Source organism: Myxine glutinosa, chromosome 7 (genome assembly GCF_964187855.1).
Source record: "Myxine glutinosa chromosome 7, kmMyxGlut1.1, whole genome shotgun sequence".
Taxonomy (NCBI): Eukaryota; Metazoa; Chordata; class Myxini; order Myxiniformes; family Myxinidae; genus Myxine; species Myxine glutinosa.
In genome coordinates this window covers 9,317,900-9,338,406 of record NC_136267.1, presented here as the reverse complement: position 1 = coordinate 9,338,406, position 20,507 = coordinate 9,317,900, and the positions used below count along the sequence as shown (strand labels likewise).

General features: G+C 38.0%; 1 protein-coding gene across 1 annotated transcript in view; it reads right to left on the bottom strand.

Annotated features, from left to right (window-relative positions):
• The window catches only part of LOC137430973 (acetylcholine receptor subunit alpha-like), a 174,746-nt gene that overhangs the window by 136,938 nt on the left and 17,301 nt on the right, over nucleotides 1–20,507 (bottom strand). Inside the window, exon 2 of the mRNA XM_078781273.1 lies at nucleotides 20,185–20,327. Within this exon, the coding sequence (XP_078637399.1) occupies nucleotides 20,185–20,327 (143 nt within the window). The remainder of the gene's footprint in view (nucleotides 1–20,184; nucleotides 20,328–20,507) is intronic.

Genomic DNA, 20,507 nt, shown 5'->3' with positions numbered 1-20,507 from the left:
CAAGACTGAATCTGCACAATCTAAACCTCTCATCATTATTGGAATCTCTAATGACAAGGCTGAATCTGCACAATCTAAACCTCTCATCATTATTGGAATCTCTAATGACAAGGCTGAATCTGCACAATCTAAACCTCTCATCATTATTGGAATCTCTAATGACGAGGCTGAATCTGCACAATCTAAACCTCTCATCATTATTGGAATCTCTAATGACAAGGCTGAATCTACACAATCTAAACCTCTCATCATTATTGGAATCTCTAATGACAAGGCTGAATCTGCACAATCTAAACCTCTCATCATTATTGGAATCTCTAATGACAAGGCTGAATCTACACAATCTAAACCTCTCATCATTATTGGAATCTCTAATGACAAGGCTGAATCTGCACAATCTAAACCTCTCATCATTATTGGAATCTCTAATGACAAGGCTGAATCTGCACAATCTAAACCTCTCATCATTATTGGAATCTCTAATGACGAGGCTGAATCTGCACAATCTAAACCTCTCATCATTATTGGAATCTCTAATGACAAGGCTGAATCTGCACAATCTAAACCTCTCAACATTATTGGAATCTCTAATGACAAGGCTGAATCTGCACAATCTAAACCTCTCATCATTATTGGAATCTCTAATGACAAGACTGAATCTGCACAATCTAAACCTCTCATCATTATTGGAATCTCTAATGACAAGGCTGAATCTGCACAATCTAAACCTCTCATCATTATTGGAATCTCTAATGACGAGGCTGAATCTGCACAATCTAAATCTCTCATCATTATTGGAATCTCTAATGACAAGGCTGAATCTGCACAATCTAAACCTCTCATCATTATTGGAATCTCTAATGACAAGGCTTAATCTGCACAATCTAAACCTCTCATCATTATTGGAATCTCTAATGACAAGGCTTAATCTGCACAATCTAAACCTCTCATCATTATTGGAATCTCTAATGACAAGGCTTAATCTGCACAATCTAAACCTCTCATCATTATTGGAATCTCTAATGACAAGGCTGAATCTGCACAATCTAAACCTCTCATCATTATTGGAATCTCTAATGACAAGGCTTAATCTGCACAATCTAAACCTCTCATCATTATTGGAATCTCTAATGACAAGGCTTAATCTGCACAATCTAAACCTCTCATCATTATTGGAATCTCTAATGACAAGGCTGAATCTACACAATCTAAACCTCTCATCATTATTGGAATCTCTAATGACAAGGCTGAATCTGCACAATCTAAACCTCTCATCATTATTGGAATCTCTAATGACAAGGCTGAATCTGCACAATCTAAACCTCTCATCATTATTGGAATCTCTAATGACAAGGCTGAATCTGCACAATCTAAACCTCTCATCATTATTGGAATCTCTAATGACAAGGCTTAATCTGCACAATCTAAACCTCTCATCATTATTGGAATCTCTAATGACAAGGCTTAATCTGCACAATCTAAATCTCTCATCATTATTGGAATCTCTAATGACAAGGCTTAATCTGCACAATCTAAACCTCTCAACATTATTGGAATCTCTAATGACAAGGCTTAATCTGCACAATCTAAATCTCTCAACATTATTGGAATCTCTAATGACAAGGCTGAATCTGCACAATCTAAACCTCTCATCATTATTGGAATCTCTAATGACAAGGCTGAATCTGCACAATCTAAATCTCTCATCATTATTGGAATCTCTAATGACGAGGCTGAATCTGCACAATCTAAATCTCTCATCATTATTGGAATCTCTAATGACAAGGCTTAATCTGCACAATCTAAACCTCTCATCATTATTGGAATCTCTAATGACAAGGCTGAATCTGCACAATCTAAACCTCTCATCATTATTGGAATCTCTAATGACAAGGCTTAATCTGCACAATCTAAACCTCTCATCATTATTGGAATCTCTAATGACAAGGCTTAATCTGCACAATCTAAACCTCTCATCATTATTGGAATCTCTAATGACAAGGCTTAATCTGCACAATCTAAACCTCTCATCATTATTGGAATCTCTAATGACAAGGCTGAATCTGCACAATCTAAATCTCTCATCATTATTGGAATCTCTAATGACAAGGCTTAATCTGCACAATCTAAACCTCTCATCATTATTGGAATCTCTAATGACAAGGCTTAATCTGCACAATCTAAACCTCTCATCATTATTGGAATCTCTAATGACAAGGCTGAATCTGCACAATCTAAACCTCTCATCATTATTGGAATCTCTAATGACAAGGCTTAATCTGCACAATCTAAATCTCTCATCATTATTGGAATCTCTAATGACAAGGCTTAATCTGCACAATCTAAACCTCTCATCATTATTGGAATCTCTAATGACAAGGCTTAATCTGCACAATCTAAACCTCTCATTATTATTGGAATCTCTAATGACGAGGCTGAATCTGCACAATCTAAACCTCTCATCATTATTGGAATCTCTAATGACAAGGCTGAATCTGCACAATCTAAACCTCTCATCATTATTGGAATCTCTAATGACGAGGCTTAATCTGCACAATCTAAACCTCTCATCATTATTGGAATCTCTAATGACAAGGCTTAATCTGCACAATCTAAACCTCTCATCATTATTGGAATCTCTAATGACAAGGCTTAATCTGCACAATCTAAACCTCTCATCATTATTGGAATCTCTAATGACAAGGCTTAATCTGCACAATCTAAACCTCTCATCATTATTGGAATCTCTAATGACAAGGCTTAATCTGCACAATCTAAACCTCTCATAATTATTGGAATCTCTAATGACAAGGCTGAATCTGCACAATCTAAATCTCTCATCATTATTGGAATCTCTAATGACGAGGCTGAATCTGCACAATCTAAATCTCTCAACATTATTGGAATCTCTAATGACGAGGCTGAATCTGCACAATCTAAATCTCTCAACATTATTGGAATCTCTAATGACAAGGCTGAATCTGCACAATCTAAACCTCTCATCATTATTGGAATCTCTAATGACAAGGCTTAATCTGCACAATCTAAATCTCTCAACATTATTGGAATCTCTAATGACGAGGCTGAATCTGCACAATCTAAACCTCTCATCATTATTGGAATCTCTAATGACAAGGCTTAATCTGCACAATCTAAACCTCTCATCATTATTGGAATCTCTAATGACAAGGCTGAATCTGCACAATCTAAATCTCTCATCATTATTGGAATCTCTAATGACAAGGCTGAATCTACACAATCTAAACCTCTCATCATTATTGGAATCTCTAATGACAAGGCTGAATCTGCACAATCTAAACCTCTCATCATTATTGGAATCTCTAATGACAAGGCTTAATCTGCACAATCTAAACCTCTCATCATTATTGGAATCTCTAATGACAAGGCTGAATCTGCACAATCTAAACCTCTCATTATTATTGGAATCTCTAATGACAAGGCTGAATCTGCACAATCTAAACCTCTCATCATTATTGGAATCTCTAATGACAAGACTGAATCTACACAATCTAAACCTCTCATCATTATTGGAATCTCGAATGACAAGGCTGAATCTGCACAATCTAAACCTCTCATCATTATTGGAATCTCTAATGACAAGGCTGAATCTGTACAATCTAAACCTCTCATCATTATTGGAATCTCTAATGACAAGGCTTAATCTGCACAATCTAAATCTCTCAACATTATTGGAATCTCTAATGACAAGGCTGAATCTGCACAATCTAAACCTCTCATCATTATTGGAATCTCTAATGACAAGGCTGAATCTGTACAATCTAAACCTCTCATCATTATTGGAATCTCTAATGACAAGGCTGAATCTACACAATCTAAATCTCTCAACATTATTGGAATCTCTAATGACAAGGCTGAATCTGCACAATCTAAACCTCTCATCATTATTGGAATCTCTAATGACAAGACTGAATCTACACAATCTAAACCTCTCATCATTATTGGAATCTCGAATGACAAGGCTGAATCTACACAATCTAAACCTCTCATCATTATTGGAATCTCTAATGACAAGGCTGAATCTGCACAATCTAAACCTCTCATCATTATTGGAATCTCTAATGACAAGGCTTAATCTGCACAATCTAAACCTCTCATTATTATTGGAATCTCTAATGACAAGACTGAATCTGCACAATCTAAACCTCTCATCATTATTGGAATCTCTAATGACAAGGCTGAATCTGCACAATCTAAACCTCTCATCATTATTGGAATCTCTAATGACAAGGCTGAATCTGCACAATCTAAACCTCTCATCATTATTGGAATCTCTAATGACAAGGCTTAATCTGCACAATCTAAACCTCTCATCATTATTGGAATCTCTAATGACAAGGCTGAATCTGCACAATCTAAACCTCTCATTATTATTGGAATCTCTAATGACAAGGCTGAATCTGCACAATCTAAACCTCTCATCATTATTGGAATCTCTAATGACAAGGCTGAATCTGCACAATCTAAACCTCTCATTATTATTGGAATCTCTAATGACAAGGCTTAATCTGCACAATCTAAACCTCTCATCATTATTGGAATCTCTAATGACAAGGCTGAATCTGCACAATCTAAACCTCTCATTATTATTGGAATCTCTAATGACAAGGCTTAATCTACACAATCTAAACCTCTCATCATTATTGGAATCTCCAATGACAAGGCTGAATCTGCACAATCTAAACCTCTCATTATTATTGGAATCTCTAATGACAAGGCTGAATCTGCACAATCTAAACCTCTCATCATTATTGGAATCTCTAATGACAAGGCTTAATCTGCACAATCTAAACCTCTCATCATTATTGGAATCTCTAATGACAAGGCTGAATCTGCACAATCTAAACCTCTCATTATTATTGGAATCTCTAATGACAAGGCTGAATCTGCACAATCTAAACCTCTCATCATTATTGGAATCTCTAATGACAAGGCTGAATCTGCACAATCTAAACCTCTCATTATTATTGGAATCTCTAATGACAAGGCTTAATCTGCACAATCTAAACCTCTCATCATTATTGGAATCTCTAATGACAAGGCTGAATCTGCACAATCTAAACCTCTCATTATTATTGGAATCTCTAATGACAAGGCTTAATCTACACAATCTAAACCTCTCATCATTATTGGAATCTCCAATGACAAGGCTGAATCTGCACAATCTAAACCTCTCATTATTATTGGAATCTCTAATGACAAGGCTGAATCTGCACAATCTAAATCTCTCATTATTATTGGAATCTCTAATGACAAGGCTGAATCTGCACAATCTAAATCTCTCATTATTATTGGAATCTCTAATGACAAGGCTGAATCTGCACAATCTAAATCTCTCATTATTATTGGAATCTCTAATGACAAGGCTGAATCTGCACAATCTAAATCTCTCATCATTATTGGAATCTCTAATGACAAGGCTGAATCTGTACAATCTAAACCTCTCATCATTATTGGAATCTCGAATGACAAGGCTTAATCTGCACAATCTAAACCTCTCATCATTATTGGAATCTCTAATGACAAGGCTGAATCTGCACAATCTAAATCTCTCATCATTATTGGAATCTCGAATGACAAGGCTTAATCTGCACAATCTAAACCTCTCATCATTATTGGAATCTCTAATGACAAGGCTTAATCTGCACAATCTAAACCTCTCATCATTATTGGAATCTCTAATGACAAGGCTTAATCTGCACAATCTAAACCTCTCATCATTATTGGAATCTCTAATGACGAGGCTTAATCTGCACAATCTAAACCTCTCATCATTATTGGAATCTCTAATGACAAGGCTGAATCTGCACAATCTAAATCTCTCATCATTATTGGAATCTCGAATGACAAGGCTGAATCTGCACAATCTAAATCTCTCATCATTATTGGAATCTCGAATGACAAGGCTGAATCTACACAATCTAAACCTCTCATCATTATTGGAATCTCTAATGACGAGGCTTAATCTGCACAATCTAAACCTCTCATCATTATTGGAATCTCTAATGACAAGGCTGAATCTGCACAATCTAAATCTCTCATCATTATTGGAATCTCTAATGACAAGGCTGAATCTGCACAATCTAAATCTCTCATCATTATTGGAATCTCGAATGACAAGGCTGAATCTGCACAATCTAAACCTCTCATCATTATTGGAATCTCTAATGACAAGGCTGAATCTGCACAATCTAAACCTCTCATCATTATTGGAATCTCTAATGACAAGGCTGAATCTGCACAATCGAAATCTCTCATCATTATTGGAATCTTTGATTCTTTATTATCTGCGGAATGTTTCTCAAAACCAGGATCCAAGAGGAACAAGGATTCTTTATTTATCTGCGGAATGTTTCTCAACATCAGGGACAAAGAGGAACAAGGATTCTATATTTATCTGCGGAATGTTTCTCAACATCAGGGACCAAGAGGAACAAGGATTCTTTATTTATCTGCGGAATGTTTCTCAAAACCAGGATCCAAGAGGAACAAGGATTCTTTATTTATCTGCGGAATGTTTCTCAAAACCAGGATCCAAGAGGAACAAGGATTCTTTATTTATCTGCGGAATGTTTCTCAACATCAGGGACAAAGAGGAACAAGGATTATTTATTTATCTGTGGAATGTTTCTCAAAATCAGGGACCAAGAGGAACAAGGATTCTATATTTATCTGCGGAATGTTTCTCAACATCAGCGTCCAAGAGGAACAAGGATTATTTATTTATCTGCGGAATGTTTCTCAACATCAGGGACAAAGAGGAACAAGGATTCCTTATTTATCTGCGGAATGTTTCTCAAAATCAGGGACCAAGAGGAACAAGGATTCCTTATTTATCTGCGGAATGTTTCTCAACATCAGGGTCAAAGAGGAACAAGGATTATTTATTTATCTGCGGAATGTTTCTCAACATCAGGGTCAAAGAGGAACAAGGATTCCTTATTTATCTGCGGAATGTTTCTCAAAATCAGGGACCAAGAGGAACAAGGATTCCTTATTTATCTGCGGAATGTTTCTCAACATCAGGGTCAAAGAGGAACAAGGATTATTTATTTATCTGTGGAATGTTTCTCAAAATCAGGGACAAAGAGGAACAAGGATTCCTTATTTATCTGCGGAATGTTTCTCAAAATCAGGGACCAAGAGGAACAAGGATTCCTTATTTATCTGCGGAATGTTTCTCAACATCAGGGTCAAAGAGGAACAAGGATTATTTATTTATCTGTGGAATGTTTCTCAAAATCAGGGACAAAGAGGAACAAGGATTCCTTATTTATCTGCGGAATGTTTCTCAACATCAGGGACAAAGAGGAACAAGGATTCTTTATTTATCTGCGGAATGTTTCTCAAAACCAGGATCCAAGAGGCACAAGGATTATTTATTTATCTGTGGAATGTTTCTCAACATCAGGGACCTTGAGGAACAAGGATTCTTTATTTATCTGTGGAATGTTTCTCAAAGCCAGGGTCCAAGAGGAACAAGGATTCTTTATTTATCTGTGGAATGTTTCTCAAAATCAGGGACCAAGAGGAACAAGGATTCTATATTTATCTGCGGAATGTTTCTCAACATCAGGGTCAAAGAGGAACAAGGATTCCTTATTTATCTGCGGAATGTTTCTCAACATCAGGGACAAAGAGGAACAAGGATTCCTTATTTATCTGCGAAATGTTTCTCAACATCAGGGTCAAAGAGGAACAAGGATTCCTTATTTATCTGCGGAATGTTTCTCAACATCAGGGTCCAAGAGGAACAAGGATTCCTTATTTATCTGTGGAATGTTTCTCAACATCAGGGTCCAAGAGGAACAAGGATTCCTTATTTATCTGCGGAATCTTTCTCAACATCAGGGTCCAAGAGGAACAAGGATTCTATATTTATCTGCGGAATGTTTCTCAACATCAGGGACAAAGAGGAACAAGGATTCCTTATTTATCTGCGGAATGTTTCTCAACATCAGGGTCCAAGAGGAACAAGGATTCTATATTTATCTGTGGAATGTTTCTCAACATCAGGGTCCAAGAGGAACAAGGATTCTATATTTATCTGCGGAATGTTTCTCAACATCAGGGTCAAAGAGGAACAAGGATTCCTTATTTATCTGCGGAATGTTTCTCAAAATCAGGGACCAAGAGGAACAAGGATTCTATATTTATCTGCGGAATGTTTCTCAACATCAGGGTCAAAGAGGAACAAGGATTCCTTATTTATCTGCGGAATGTTTCTCAAAATCAGGGACCAAGAGGAACAAGGATTCTATATTTATCTGCGGAATGTTTCTCAACATCAGGGTCCAAGAGGAACAAGGATTATTTATTTATCTGTGGAATGTTTCTCAAAACCAGGGTCCTTGAGGAACAAGGATTCTATATTTATCTGTGGAATGTTTCTCAAAACCAGGATCCAAGAGGAACAAGGATTCCTTATTTATCTGCGGAATGTTTCTCAAAATCAGGGACCAAGAGGAACAAGGATTCTATATTTATCTGCGGAATGTTTCTCAACATCAGGGACAAAGAGGAACAAGGATTCTTTATTTATCTGCGGAATGTTTCTCAACATCAGGGACAAAGAGGAACAAGGATTCTATATTTATCTGCGGACTGTTTCTCAAAACCAGGATCCAAGAGGAACAAGGATTATTTATTTATCTGTGGAATGTTTCTCAACATCAGGGACCTTGAGGAACAAGGATTCTTTATTTATCTGTGGAATGTTTCTCAAAATCAGGTACCAAGAGGAACAAGGATTCTATATTTATCTGCAGAATGTTTCTCAACATCAGGGACAAAGAGGAACAAGGATTCTTTATTTATCTGCGGAATGTTTCTCAAAACCAGGATCCAAGAGGAACAAGGATTATTTATTTATCTGTGGAATGTTTCTCAACATCAGGGACCAAGAGGAACAAGGATTCTATATTTATCTGCGGAATGTTTCTCAACATCAGGGTCAAAGAGGAACAAGGATTCCTTATTTATCTGCGGAATGTTTCTCAACATCAGGGACCAAGAGGAACAAGGATTCTATATTTATCTGCGGAATGTTTCTCAACATCAGGGACCAAGAGGAACAAGGATTCTATATTTATCTGCGGAATGTTTCTCAACATCAGGGTCAAAGAGGAACAAGGATTCTTTATTTATCTGCGGAATGTTTCTCAACATCAGGGACAAAGAGGAACAAGGATTCTTTATTTATCTGCGGAATGTTTCTCAAAACCAGGATCCAAGAGGAACAAGGATTCTATATTTATCTGCGGAATGTTTCTCAACATCAGGGACAAAGAGGAACAAGGATTCTTTATTTATCTGCGGAATGTTTCTCAAAACAAGGATCCAAGAGGAACAAGGATTCTATATTTATCTGCGGAATATTTCTCAACATCAGGGACAAAGAGGAACAAGGATTCTTTATTTATCTGCGGAATGTTTCTCAACATCAGGGACAAAGAGGAACAAGGATTCCTTATTTATCTGCGGAATGTTTCTCAACATCAGGGACAAAGAGGAACAAGGATTCCTTATTTATCTGCAGAATGTTTCTCAACATCAGGGACAAAGAGGAACAAGGATTCCTTATTTATCTGCGGAATGTTTCTCAACATCAGGGACAAAGAGGAACAAGGATTCTTTATTTATCTGCGGAATGTTTCTCAACATCAGGGACAAAGAGGAACAAGGATTCTATATTTATCTGCGGAATGTTTCTCAAAACCAGGATCCAAGAGGAACAAGGATTATTTATTTATCTGTGGAATGTTTCTCAACATCAGGGACCTTGAGGAACAAGGATTCTTTATTTATCTGTGGAATGTTTCTCAACATCAGGGACCAAGAGGAACAAGGATTCTATATTTATCTGCGGAATGTTTCTCAACATCAGGGACAAAGAGGAACAAGGATTCCTTATTTATCTGCGGAATGTTTCTCAACATCAGGGACAAAGAGGAACAAGGATTCTATATTTATCTGCGGAATGTTTCTCAACATCAGGGACCAAGAGGAACAAGGATTCTATATTTATCTGCGGAATGTTTCTCAACATCAGGGACAAAGAGGAACAAGGATTCCTTATTTATCTGCGGAATGTTTCTCAACATCAGGGACAAAGAGGAACAAGGATTCCTTATTTATCTGCGGAATGTTTCTCAACATCAGGGACAAAGAGGAACAAGGATTCTTTATTTATCTGTGGAATGTTTCTCAAAACCAGGATCCAAGAGGAACAAGGATTATTTATTTATCTGTGGAATGTTTCTCAACATCAGGGACCAAGAGGAACAAGGATTCTATATTTATCTGCGGCATGTTTCTCAACATCAGGGTCAAAGAGGAACAAGGATTCCTTATTTATCTGCGGAATGTTTCTCAACATCAGGGACCAAGAGGAACAAGGATTCTATATTTATCTGCGGAATGTTTCTCAACATCAGGGACCAAGAGGAACAAGGATTCTATATTTATCTGCGGAATGTTTCTCAACATAAGGGTCAAAGAGGAACAAGGATTCTTTATTTATCTGCGGAATGTTTCTCAACATCAGGGACAAAGAGGAACAAGGATTCTATATTTATCTGCGGAATGTTTCTCAAAACCAGGATCCAAGAGGAACAAGGATTCTATATTTATCTGCGGAATGTTTCTCAACATCAGGGACCAAGAGGAACAAGGATTCTATATTTATCTGCGGAATGTTTCTCAACATCAGGGACAAAGAGGAACAAGGATTCTTTATTTATCTGCGGAATGTTTCTCAAAACCAGGATCCAAGAGGAACAAGGATTCTATATTTATCTGCGGAATGTTTCTCAACATCAGGGACAAAGAGGAACAAGGATTCCTTATTTATCTGCGGAATGTTTCTCAACATCAGGGTCAAAGAGGAACAAGGATTCCTTATTTATCTGCGGAATGTTTCTCAACATCAGGGACAAAGAGGAACAAGGATTCCTTATTTATCTGCGGAATGTTTCTCAACATCAGGGACAAAGAGGAACAAGGATTCCTTTTTTATCTGCGGAATGTTTCTCAACATCAGGGACCAAGAGGAACAAGGATTCTATATTTATCTGCGGAATGTTTCTCAACATAAGGGTCAAAGAGGAACAAGGATTCTTTATTTATCTGCGGAATGTTTCTCAACATCAGGGACAAAGAGGAACAAGGATTCTTTATTTATCTGCGGAATGTTTCTCAACATCAGGGTCAAAGAGGAACAAGGATTCTTTATTTATCTGCGGAATGTTTCTCAAAACCAGGATCCAAGAGGAACAAGGATTCTATATTTATCTGCGGAATGTTTCTCAACATCAGGGACCAAGAGGAACAAGGATTCTATATTTATCTGCGGAATGTTTCTCAACATCAGGGTCAAAGAGGAACAAGGATTCCTTATTTATCTGCGGAATGTTTCTCAACATCAAGGACAAAGAGGAACAAGGATTCCTTATTTATCTGTGGAATGTTTCTCAACATCAGGGACAAAGAGGAACAAGGATTCCTTATTTATCTGCGGAATGTTACTCAACATCAGGGTCCAAGAGGAACAAGGATTCTATATTTATCTGCGGAATGTTTCTCAACATCAGGGTCAAAGAGGAACAAGGATTCCTTATTTATCTGCGGAATGTTTCTCAAAATCAGGGACCAAGAGGAACAAGGATTCTATATTTATCTGCGGAATGTTTCTCAACATCAGGGACAAAGAGGAACAAGGATTCCTTATTTATCTGTGGAATGTTTCTCAAAACCAGGATCCAAGAGGAACAAGGATTATTTATTTATCTGTGGAATGTTTCTCAAAACCAGGGTCCAAGAGGAACAAGGATTCTATATTTATCTGTGGAATGTTTCTCAACATCAGGGACCAAGAGGAACAAGGATTCTATATTTATTTGCGGAATGTTTCTCAACATCAGGGTCAAAGAGGAACAAGGATTCCTTATTAATCTGCGGAATGTTTCTCAACATCAGGGACAAAGAGGAACAAGGATTCCTTATTTATCTGCGGAATGTTTCTCAACATCAGGGTCAAAGAGGAACAAGGATTCCTTATTTATCTGCGGAATGTTTCTCAACATCAGGGACAAAGAGGAACAAGGATTCCTTATTTATCTGCGGAATGTTTCTCAACATCAGGGACAAAGAGGAACAAGGATTCCTTATTTATCTGCGGAATGTTTCTCAACATCAGGGTCCAAGAGGAACAAGGATTCTATATTTATCTGCGGAATGTTTCTCAACATCAGGGTCAAAGAGGAACAAGGATTCCTTATTTATCTGCGGAATGTTTCTCAAAATCAGGGACCAAGAGGAACAAGGATTCTATATTTATCTGCGGAATGTTTCTCAACCTCAGGGACAAAGAGGAACAAGGATTCCTTATTTATCTGTGGAATGTTTCTCAAAACCAGGATCCAAGAGGAACAAGGATTATTTATTTATCTATGGAATGTTTCTCAAAACCAGGGTCCAAGAGGAACAAGGATTCTATATTTATCTGCGGAATGTTTCTCAACATCAGGGTCAAAGAGGAACAAGGATTCCTTATTTATCTGCGGAATGTTTCTCAAAATCAGGGACCAAGAGGAACAAGGATTCTATATTTATCTGCGGAATGTTTCTCAACATCAGGGACAAAGAGGAACAAGGATTCTTTATTTATCTGCGGAATGTTTCTCAAAACCAGGATCCAAGAGGAACAAGGATTATTTATTTATCTGCGGAATGTTTCTCAAAACCAGGATCCAAGAGGAACAAGGATTATTTAATTATCTGCGGAATGTTTCTCAACATCAGGGACAAAGAGGAACAAGGATTCCTTATTTATCTGCGGAATGTTTCTCAACATCAGGGTCAAAGAGGAACAAGGATTCCTTATTTATCTGCGGAATGTTTCTCAACATCAGGGTCCAAGAGGAACAAGGATTCCTTATTTATCTGTGGAATGTTTCTCAACATCAGGGTCCAAGAGGAACAAGGATTCCTTATTTATCTGCGGAATGTTTCTCAACATCAGGGTCCAAGAGGAACAAGGATTCTATATTTATCTGCGGAATGTTTCTCAACATCAGGGACAAAGAGGAACAAGGATTCCTTATTTATCTGCGGAATGTTTCTCAACATCAGGGTCCAAGAGGAACAAGGATTCTATATTTATCTGTGGAATGTTTCTCAACATCAGGGTCCAAGAGGAACAAGGATTCTATATTTATCTGCGGAATGTTTCTCAACATCAGGGTCAAAGAGGAACAAGGATTCCTTATTTATCTGCGGAATGTTTCTCAAAATCAGGGACCAAGAGGAACAAGGATTCTATATTTATCTGCGGAATGTTTCTCAACATCAGGGTCCAAGAGGAACAAGGATTATTTATTTATCTGTGGAATGTTTCTCAAAACCAGGGTCCTTGAGGAACAAGGATTCTATATTTATCTGTGGAATGTTTCTCAAAACCAGGATCCAAGAGGAACAAGGATTCCTTATTTATCTGCGGAATGTTTCTCAAAATCAGGGACCAAGAGGAACAAGGATTCTATATTTATCTGCGGAATGTTTCTCAACATCAGGGACAAAGAGGAACAAGGATTCTTTATTTATCTGCGGAATGTTTCTCAACATCAGGGACAAAGAGGAACAAGGATTCTATATTTATCTGCGGACTGTTTCTCAAAACCAGGATCCAAGAGGAACAAGGATTATTTATTTATCTGTGGAATGTTTCTCAACATCAGGGACCTTGAGGAACAAGGATTCTTTATTTATCTGTGGAATGTTTCTCAAAATCAGGTACCAAGAGGAACAAGGATTCTATATTTATCTGCGGAATGTTTCTCAACATCAGGGACAAAGAGGAACAAGGATTCTTTATTTATCTGCGGAATGTTTCTCAAAACCAGGATCCAAGAGGAACAAGGATTATTTATTTATCTGTGGAATGTTTCTCAACATCAGGGACCAAGAGGAACAAGGATTCTATATTTATCTGCGGAATGTTTCTCAAAACCAGGATCCAAGAGGAACAAGGATTATTTATTTATCTGTGGAATGTTTCTCAACATCAGGGACCAAGAGGAACAAGGATTCTATATTTATCTGCGGAATGTTTCTCAACATCAGGGACCAAGAGGAACAAGGATTCTATATTTATCTGCGGAATGTTTCTCAACATCAGGGTCAAAGAGGAACAAGGATTCTTTATTTATCTGCGGAATGTTTCTCAACATCAGGGACAAAGAGGAACAAGGATTCTTTATTTATCTGCGGAATGTTTCTCAAAACCAGGATCCAAGAGGAACAAGGATTCTATATTTATCTGCGGAATGTTTCTCAACATCAGGGATAAAGAGGAACAAGGATTCTTTATTTATCTGCGGAATGTTTCTCAAAACAAGGATCCAAGAGGAACAAGGATTCTATATTTATCTGCGGAATGTTTCTCAACATCAGGGACAAAGAGGAACAAGGATTCTTTATTTATCTGCGGAATGTTTCTCAACATCAGGGACAAAGAGGAACAAGGATTCCTTATTTATCTGCGGAATGTTTCTCAACATCAGGGACAAAGAGGAACAAGGATTCCTTATTTATCTGCGGAATGTTTCTCAACATCAGGGACAAAGAGGAACAAGGATTCCTTATTTATCTGCGGAATGTTTCTCAACATCAGGGACAAAGAGGAACAAGGATTCTTTATTTATCTGCGGAATGTTTCTCAACATCAGGGACAAAGAGGAACAAGGATTCTATATTTATCTGCGGAATGTTTCTCAAAACCAGGATCCAAGAGGAACAAGGATTATTTATTTATCTGTGGAATGTTTCTCAACATCAGGGACCTTGAGGAACAAGGATTCTTTATTTATCTGTGGAATGTTTCTCAACATCAGGGACCAAGAGGAACAAGGATTCTATATTTATCTGCGGAATGTTTCTCAACATCAGGGACAAAGAGGAACAAGGATTCCTTATTTATCTGCGGAATGTTTCTCAACATCAGGGACAAAGAGGAACAAGGATTCTATATTTATCTGCGGAATGTTTCTCAACATCAGGGACAAAGAGGAACAAGGATTCTTTATTTATCTGCGGAATGTTTCTCAAAACCAGGATCCAAGAGGAACAAGGATTATTTATTTATCTGTGGAATGTTTCTCAACATCAGGGACCAAGAGGAACAAGGATTCTATATTTATCTGCGGAATGTTTCTCAACATCAGGGTCAAAGAGGAACAAGGATTCCTTATTTATCTGCGGAATGTTTCTCAACATCAGGGACCAAGAGGAACAAGGATTCTATATTTATCTGCGGAATGTTTCTCAACATCAGGGACCACGAGGAACAAGGATTCTATATTTATCTGCGGAATGTTTCTCAACATAAGGGTCAAAGAGGAACAAGGATTCTTTATTTATCTGCGGAATGTTTCTCAACATCAGGGACAAAGAGGAACAAGGATTCTTTATTTATCTGCGGAATGTTTCTCAAAACCAGGATCCAAGAGGAACAAGGATTCTATATTTATCTGCGGAATGTTTCTCAACATCAGGGACCAAGAGGAACAAGGATTCTATATTTATCTGCGGAATGTTTCTCAACATCAGGGACAAAGAGGAACAAGGATTCTTTATTTATCTGCGGAATGTTTCTCAAAACCAGGATCCAAGAGGAACAAGGATTCTATATTTATCTGCGGAATGTTTCTCAACATCAGGGACAAAGAGGAACAAGGATTCCTTATTTATCTGCGGAATGTTTCTCAACATCAGGGTCAAAGAGGAACAAGGATTCCTTATTTATCTGCGGAATGTTTCTCAACATCAGGGACAAAGAGGAACAAGGATTCCTTATTTATCTGCGGAATGTTTCTCAACATCAGGGACAAAGAGGAACAAGGATTCCTTTTTTTATCTGCGGAATGTTTCTCAACATCAGGGACCAAGAGGAACAAGGATTCTATATTTATCTGCGGAATGTTTCTCAACATAAGGGTCAAAGAGGAACAAGGATTCTTTATTTATCTGCGGAATGTTTCTCAACATCAGGGACAAAGAGGAACAAGGATTCTTTATTTATCTGCGGAATGTTTCTCAACATCAGGGTCAAAGAGGAACAAGGATTCTTTATTTATCTGCGGAATGTTTCTCAAAACCAGGATCCAAGAGGAACAAGGATTCTACATTTATCTGCGGAATGTTTCTCAACATCAGGGACCAAGAGGAACAAGGATTCTATATTTATCTGCGGAATGTTTCTCAACATCAGGGACAAAGAGGAACAAGGATTCTATATTTATCTGCGGACTGTTTCTCAAAACCAGGATCCAAGAGGAACAAGGATTATTTATTTATCTGTGGAATGTTTCTCAACATCAGGGACCTTGAGGAACAAGGATTCTTTATTTATCTGTGGAATGTTTCTCAAAATCAGGTACCAAGAGGAACAAGGATTCTATATTTATCTGCGGAATGTTTCTCAACATCAGGGACAAAGAGGAACAAGGATTCTTTATTTATCTGCGGAATGTTTCTCAAAACCAGGATCCAAGAGGAACAAGGATTATTTATTTATCTGTGGAATGTTTCTCAACATCAGGGACCAAGAGGAACAAGGATTCTATATTTATCTGCGGAATGTTTCTCAACATCAGGGTCAAAGAGGAACAAGGATTCCTTATTTATCTGCGGAATGTTTCTCAACATCAGGGACCAAGAGGAACAAGGATTCTATATTTATCTGCGGAATGTTTCTCAACATCAGGGACCAAGAGGAACAAGGATTCTATATTTATCTGCGGAATGTTTCTCAACATCAGGGACAAAGAGGAACAAGGATTCTTTATTTATCTGCGGAATGTTTCTCAAAACCAGGATCCAAGAGGAACAAGGATTCTATATTTATCTGCGGAATGTTTCTCAACATCAGGGACAAAGAGGAACAAGGATTCTTTATTTATCTGCGGAATGTTTCTCAAAACAAGGATCCAAGAGGAACAAGGATTCTATATTTATCTGCGGAATGTTTCTCAACATCAGGGACAAAGAGGAACAAGGATTCTTTATTTATCTGCGGAATGTTTCTCAACATCAGGGACAAAGAGGAACAAGGATTCCTTATTTATCTGCGGAATGTTTCTCAACATCAGGGACAAAGAGGAACAAGGATTCCTTATTTATCTGCGGAATGTTTCTCAACATCAGGGACAAAGAGGAACAAGGATTCCTTATTTATCTGCGGAATGTTTCTCAACATCAGGGACAAAGAGGAACAAGGATTCTTTATTTATCTGCGGAATGTTTCTCAACATCAGGGACAAAGAGGAACAAGGATTCTATATTTATCTGCGGAATGTTTCTCAAAACCAGGATCCAAGAGGAACAAGGATTATTTATTTATCTGTGGAATGTTTCTCAACATCAGGGACCTTGAGGAACAAGGATTCTTTATTTATCTGTGGAATGTTTCTCAACATCAGGGAACAAGAGGAACAAGGATTCTATATTTATCTGCGGAATGTTTCTCAACATCAGGGACAAAGAGGAACAAGGATTCCTTATTTATCTGCGGAATGTTTCTCAACATCAGGGACAAAGAGGAACAAGGATTCTATATTTATCTGCGGAATGTTTCTCAACATCAGGGACAAAGAGGAACAAGGATTCTTTATTTATCTGCGGAATGTTTCTCAAAACCAGGATCCAAGAGGAACAAGGATTATTTATTTATCTGTGGAATGTTTCTCAACATCAGGGACCAAGAGGAACAAGGATTCTATATTTATCTGCGGAATGTTTCTCAACATCAGGGTCAAAGAGGAACAAGGATTCCTTATTTATCTGCGGAATGTTTCTCAACATCAGGGACCAAGAGGAACAAGGATTCTATATTTATCTGCGGAATGTTTCTCAACATCAGGGACCAAGAGGAACAAGGATTCTATATTTATCTGCGGAATGTTTCTCAACATAAGGGTCAAAGAGGAACAAGGATTCTTTATTTATCTGCGGAATGTTTCTCAACATCAGGGACAAAGAGGAACAAGGATTCTTTATTTATCTGCGGAATGTTTCTCAAAACCAGGATCCAAGAGGAACAAGGATTCTATATTTATCTGCGGAATGTTTCTCAACATCAGGGACCAAGAGGAACAAGGATTCTATATTTATCTGCGGAATGTTTCTCAACATCAGGGACAAAGAGGAACAAGGATTCTTTATTTATCTGCGGAATGTTTCTCAAAACCAGGATCCAAGAGGAACAAGGATTCTATATTTATCTGCGGAATGTTTCTCAACATCAGGGACAAAGAGGAACAAGGATTCCTTATTTATCTGCGGAATGTTTCTCAACATCAGGGTCAAAGAGGAACAAGGATTCCTTATTTATCTGCGGAATGTTTCTCAACATCAGGGACAAAGAGGAACAAGGATTCCTTATTTATCTGCGGAATGTTTCTCAACATCAGGGACAAAGAGGAACAAGGATTCCTTTTTTATCTGCGGAATGTTTCTCAACATCAGGGACCAAGAGGAACAAGGATTCTATATTTATCTGCGGAATGTTTCTCAACATAAGGGTCAAAGAGGAACAAGGATTCTTTATTTATCTGCGGAATGTTTCTCAACATCAGGGACAAAGAGGAACAAGGATTCTTTATTTATCTGCGGAATGTTTCTCAACATCAGGGTCAAAGAGGAACAAGGATTCTTTATTTATCTGCGGAATGTTTCTCAAAACCAGGATCCAAGAGGAACAAGGATTCTATATTTATCTGCGGAATGTTTCTCAACATCAGGGACCAAGAGGAACAAGGATTCTATATTTATCTGCGGAATGTTTCTCAACATAAGGGTCAAAGAGGAACAAGGATTCTTTATTTATCTGCGGAATGTTTCTCAACCTCAGGGACAAAGAGGAACAAGGATTCTTTATTTATCTGCGGAATGTTTCTCAAAACCAGGATCCAAGAGGAACAAGGATTCTATATTTATCTGCGGAATGTTTCTCAACATCAGGGACAAAGAGGAACAAGGATTCCTTATTTATCTGCGGAATGTTTCTCAACATCAGGGTCAAAGAGGAACAAGGATTCCTTATTTATCTGCGGAATGTTTCTCAACATCAGGGACAAAGAGGAACAAGGATTCCTTTTTTATCTGCGGAATGTTTCTCAAAACCAGGATCCAAGAGGAACAAGGATTCTATATTTATCTGCGGAATGTTTCTCAACATCAGGGACAAAGAGGAACAAGGATTCTTTATTTATCTGCGGAATGTTTCTCAAAACCAGGATCCAAGAGGAACAAGGATTCTATATTTATCTGCGGAATGTTTCTCAACATCAGGGACAAAGAGGAACAAGGATTCCTTTTTTATCTGCGGAATGTTTCTCAACATCAGGGACAAAGAGGAACAAGGATTCCTTATTTATCTGCGGAATGTTTCTCAACATCAGGGACAAAGAGGAACAAGGATTCCTTTTTTATCTGCGGAATGTTTCTCAACATCAGGGTCCAAGAACAACACATGTGATTTAAAAAGTGATAATCGGAGACACGTGGTGGTTAAAAAAATCAGGAGAGATTATTTAGCAGAAGCAAATTATGCAAGACTAGCAACGGTACCCGCCCTATGGGCGGGGCTTCAATTGGGAGGCCCAAATGAAAATGCTAAATATCAGAAATTGAAGGCTTTTTTTCTTTTAAACGATTGATATAAACATCCGTTAAATCTCGATCGGTGCAGCTGTGCAGCGATTGGTGCAGCCGTTTGTGCAGCACCTGGGAAAACAACATCGTCACAATGAAAACATCGTCACAATGAACGTTATGCGAACGCGAATGTTATGCGGGAGTCCAAACCTGAGAATGCTGGAGACCGAAGCTGAAATTGGGAAAACTAAATAGCCCATTTTACTCCTGGAGATCCCAGGATTACCCACCCAAAATATCGTTGAGATCGGTTCAGCAGTTTTTACGGTACCTTCGAATGGACAGACAGACAGACAGACGGACGGACATTTGGTGAATTATAGTAAGAAGATGTATCATGAAAACCATCACGTGATCAGAACTCACCACATTGATGAGTATTTAAAAACGTGCAAGGCGAAACATGAAAACGGTCACGTGATCACCACTCACCACATTGATGAGCTGGATGAGCTGCAGCCCAACTGTGACGTAAACAGGCTCGTCGTAAACGTTGGAAGGTCTGACCGCACTGTCATGTTCTTTGAACAGATCCTTCATGAGTTGTGTTTCGTTTATCCATCCAAATGCGAGCCCTGCAGTGAACACACACCAGGAGATCATCACACGCTCCATGTGTGCATGATGGAGTCCCACACAGAGTGTAAACTAGATGGCATTCATGGAATACTTACCCTGCGCAGTCAACTTGGTGTGAGCCAACTCTTCTGTTTTTGAACAATTTTTTTTTCTTTGATCCAATATGAGCGATGACA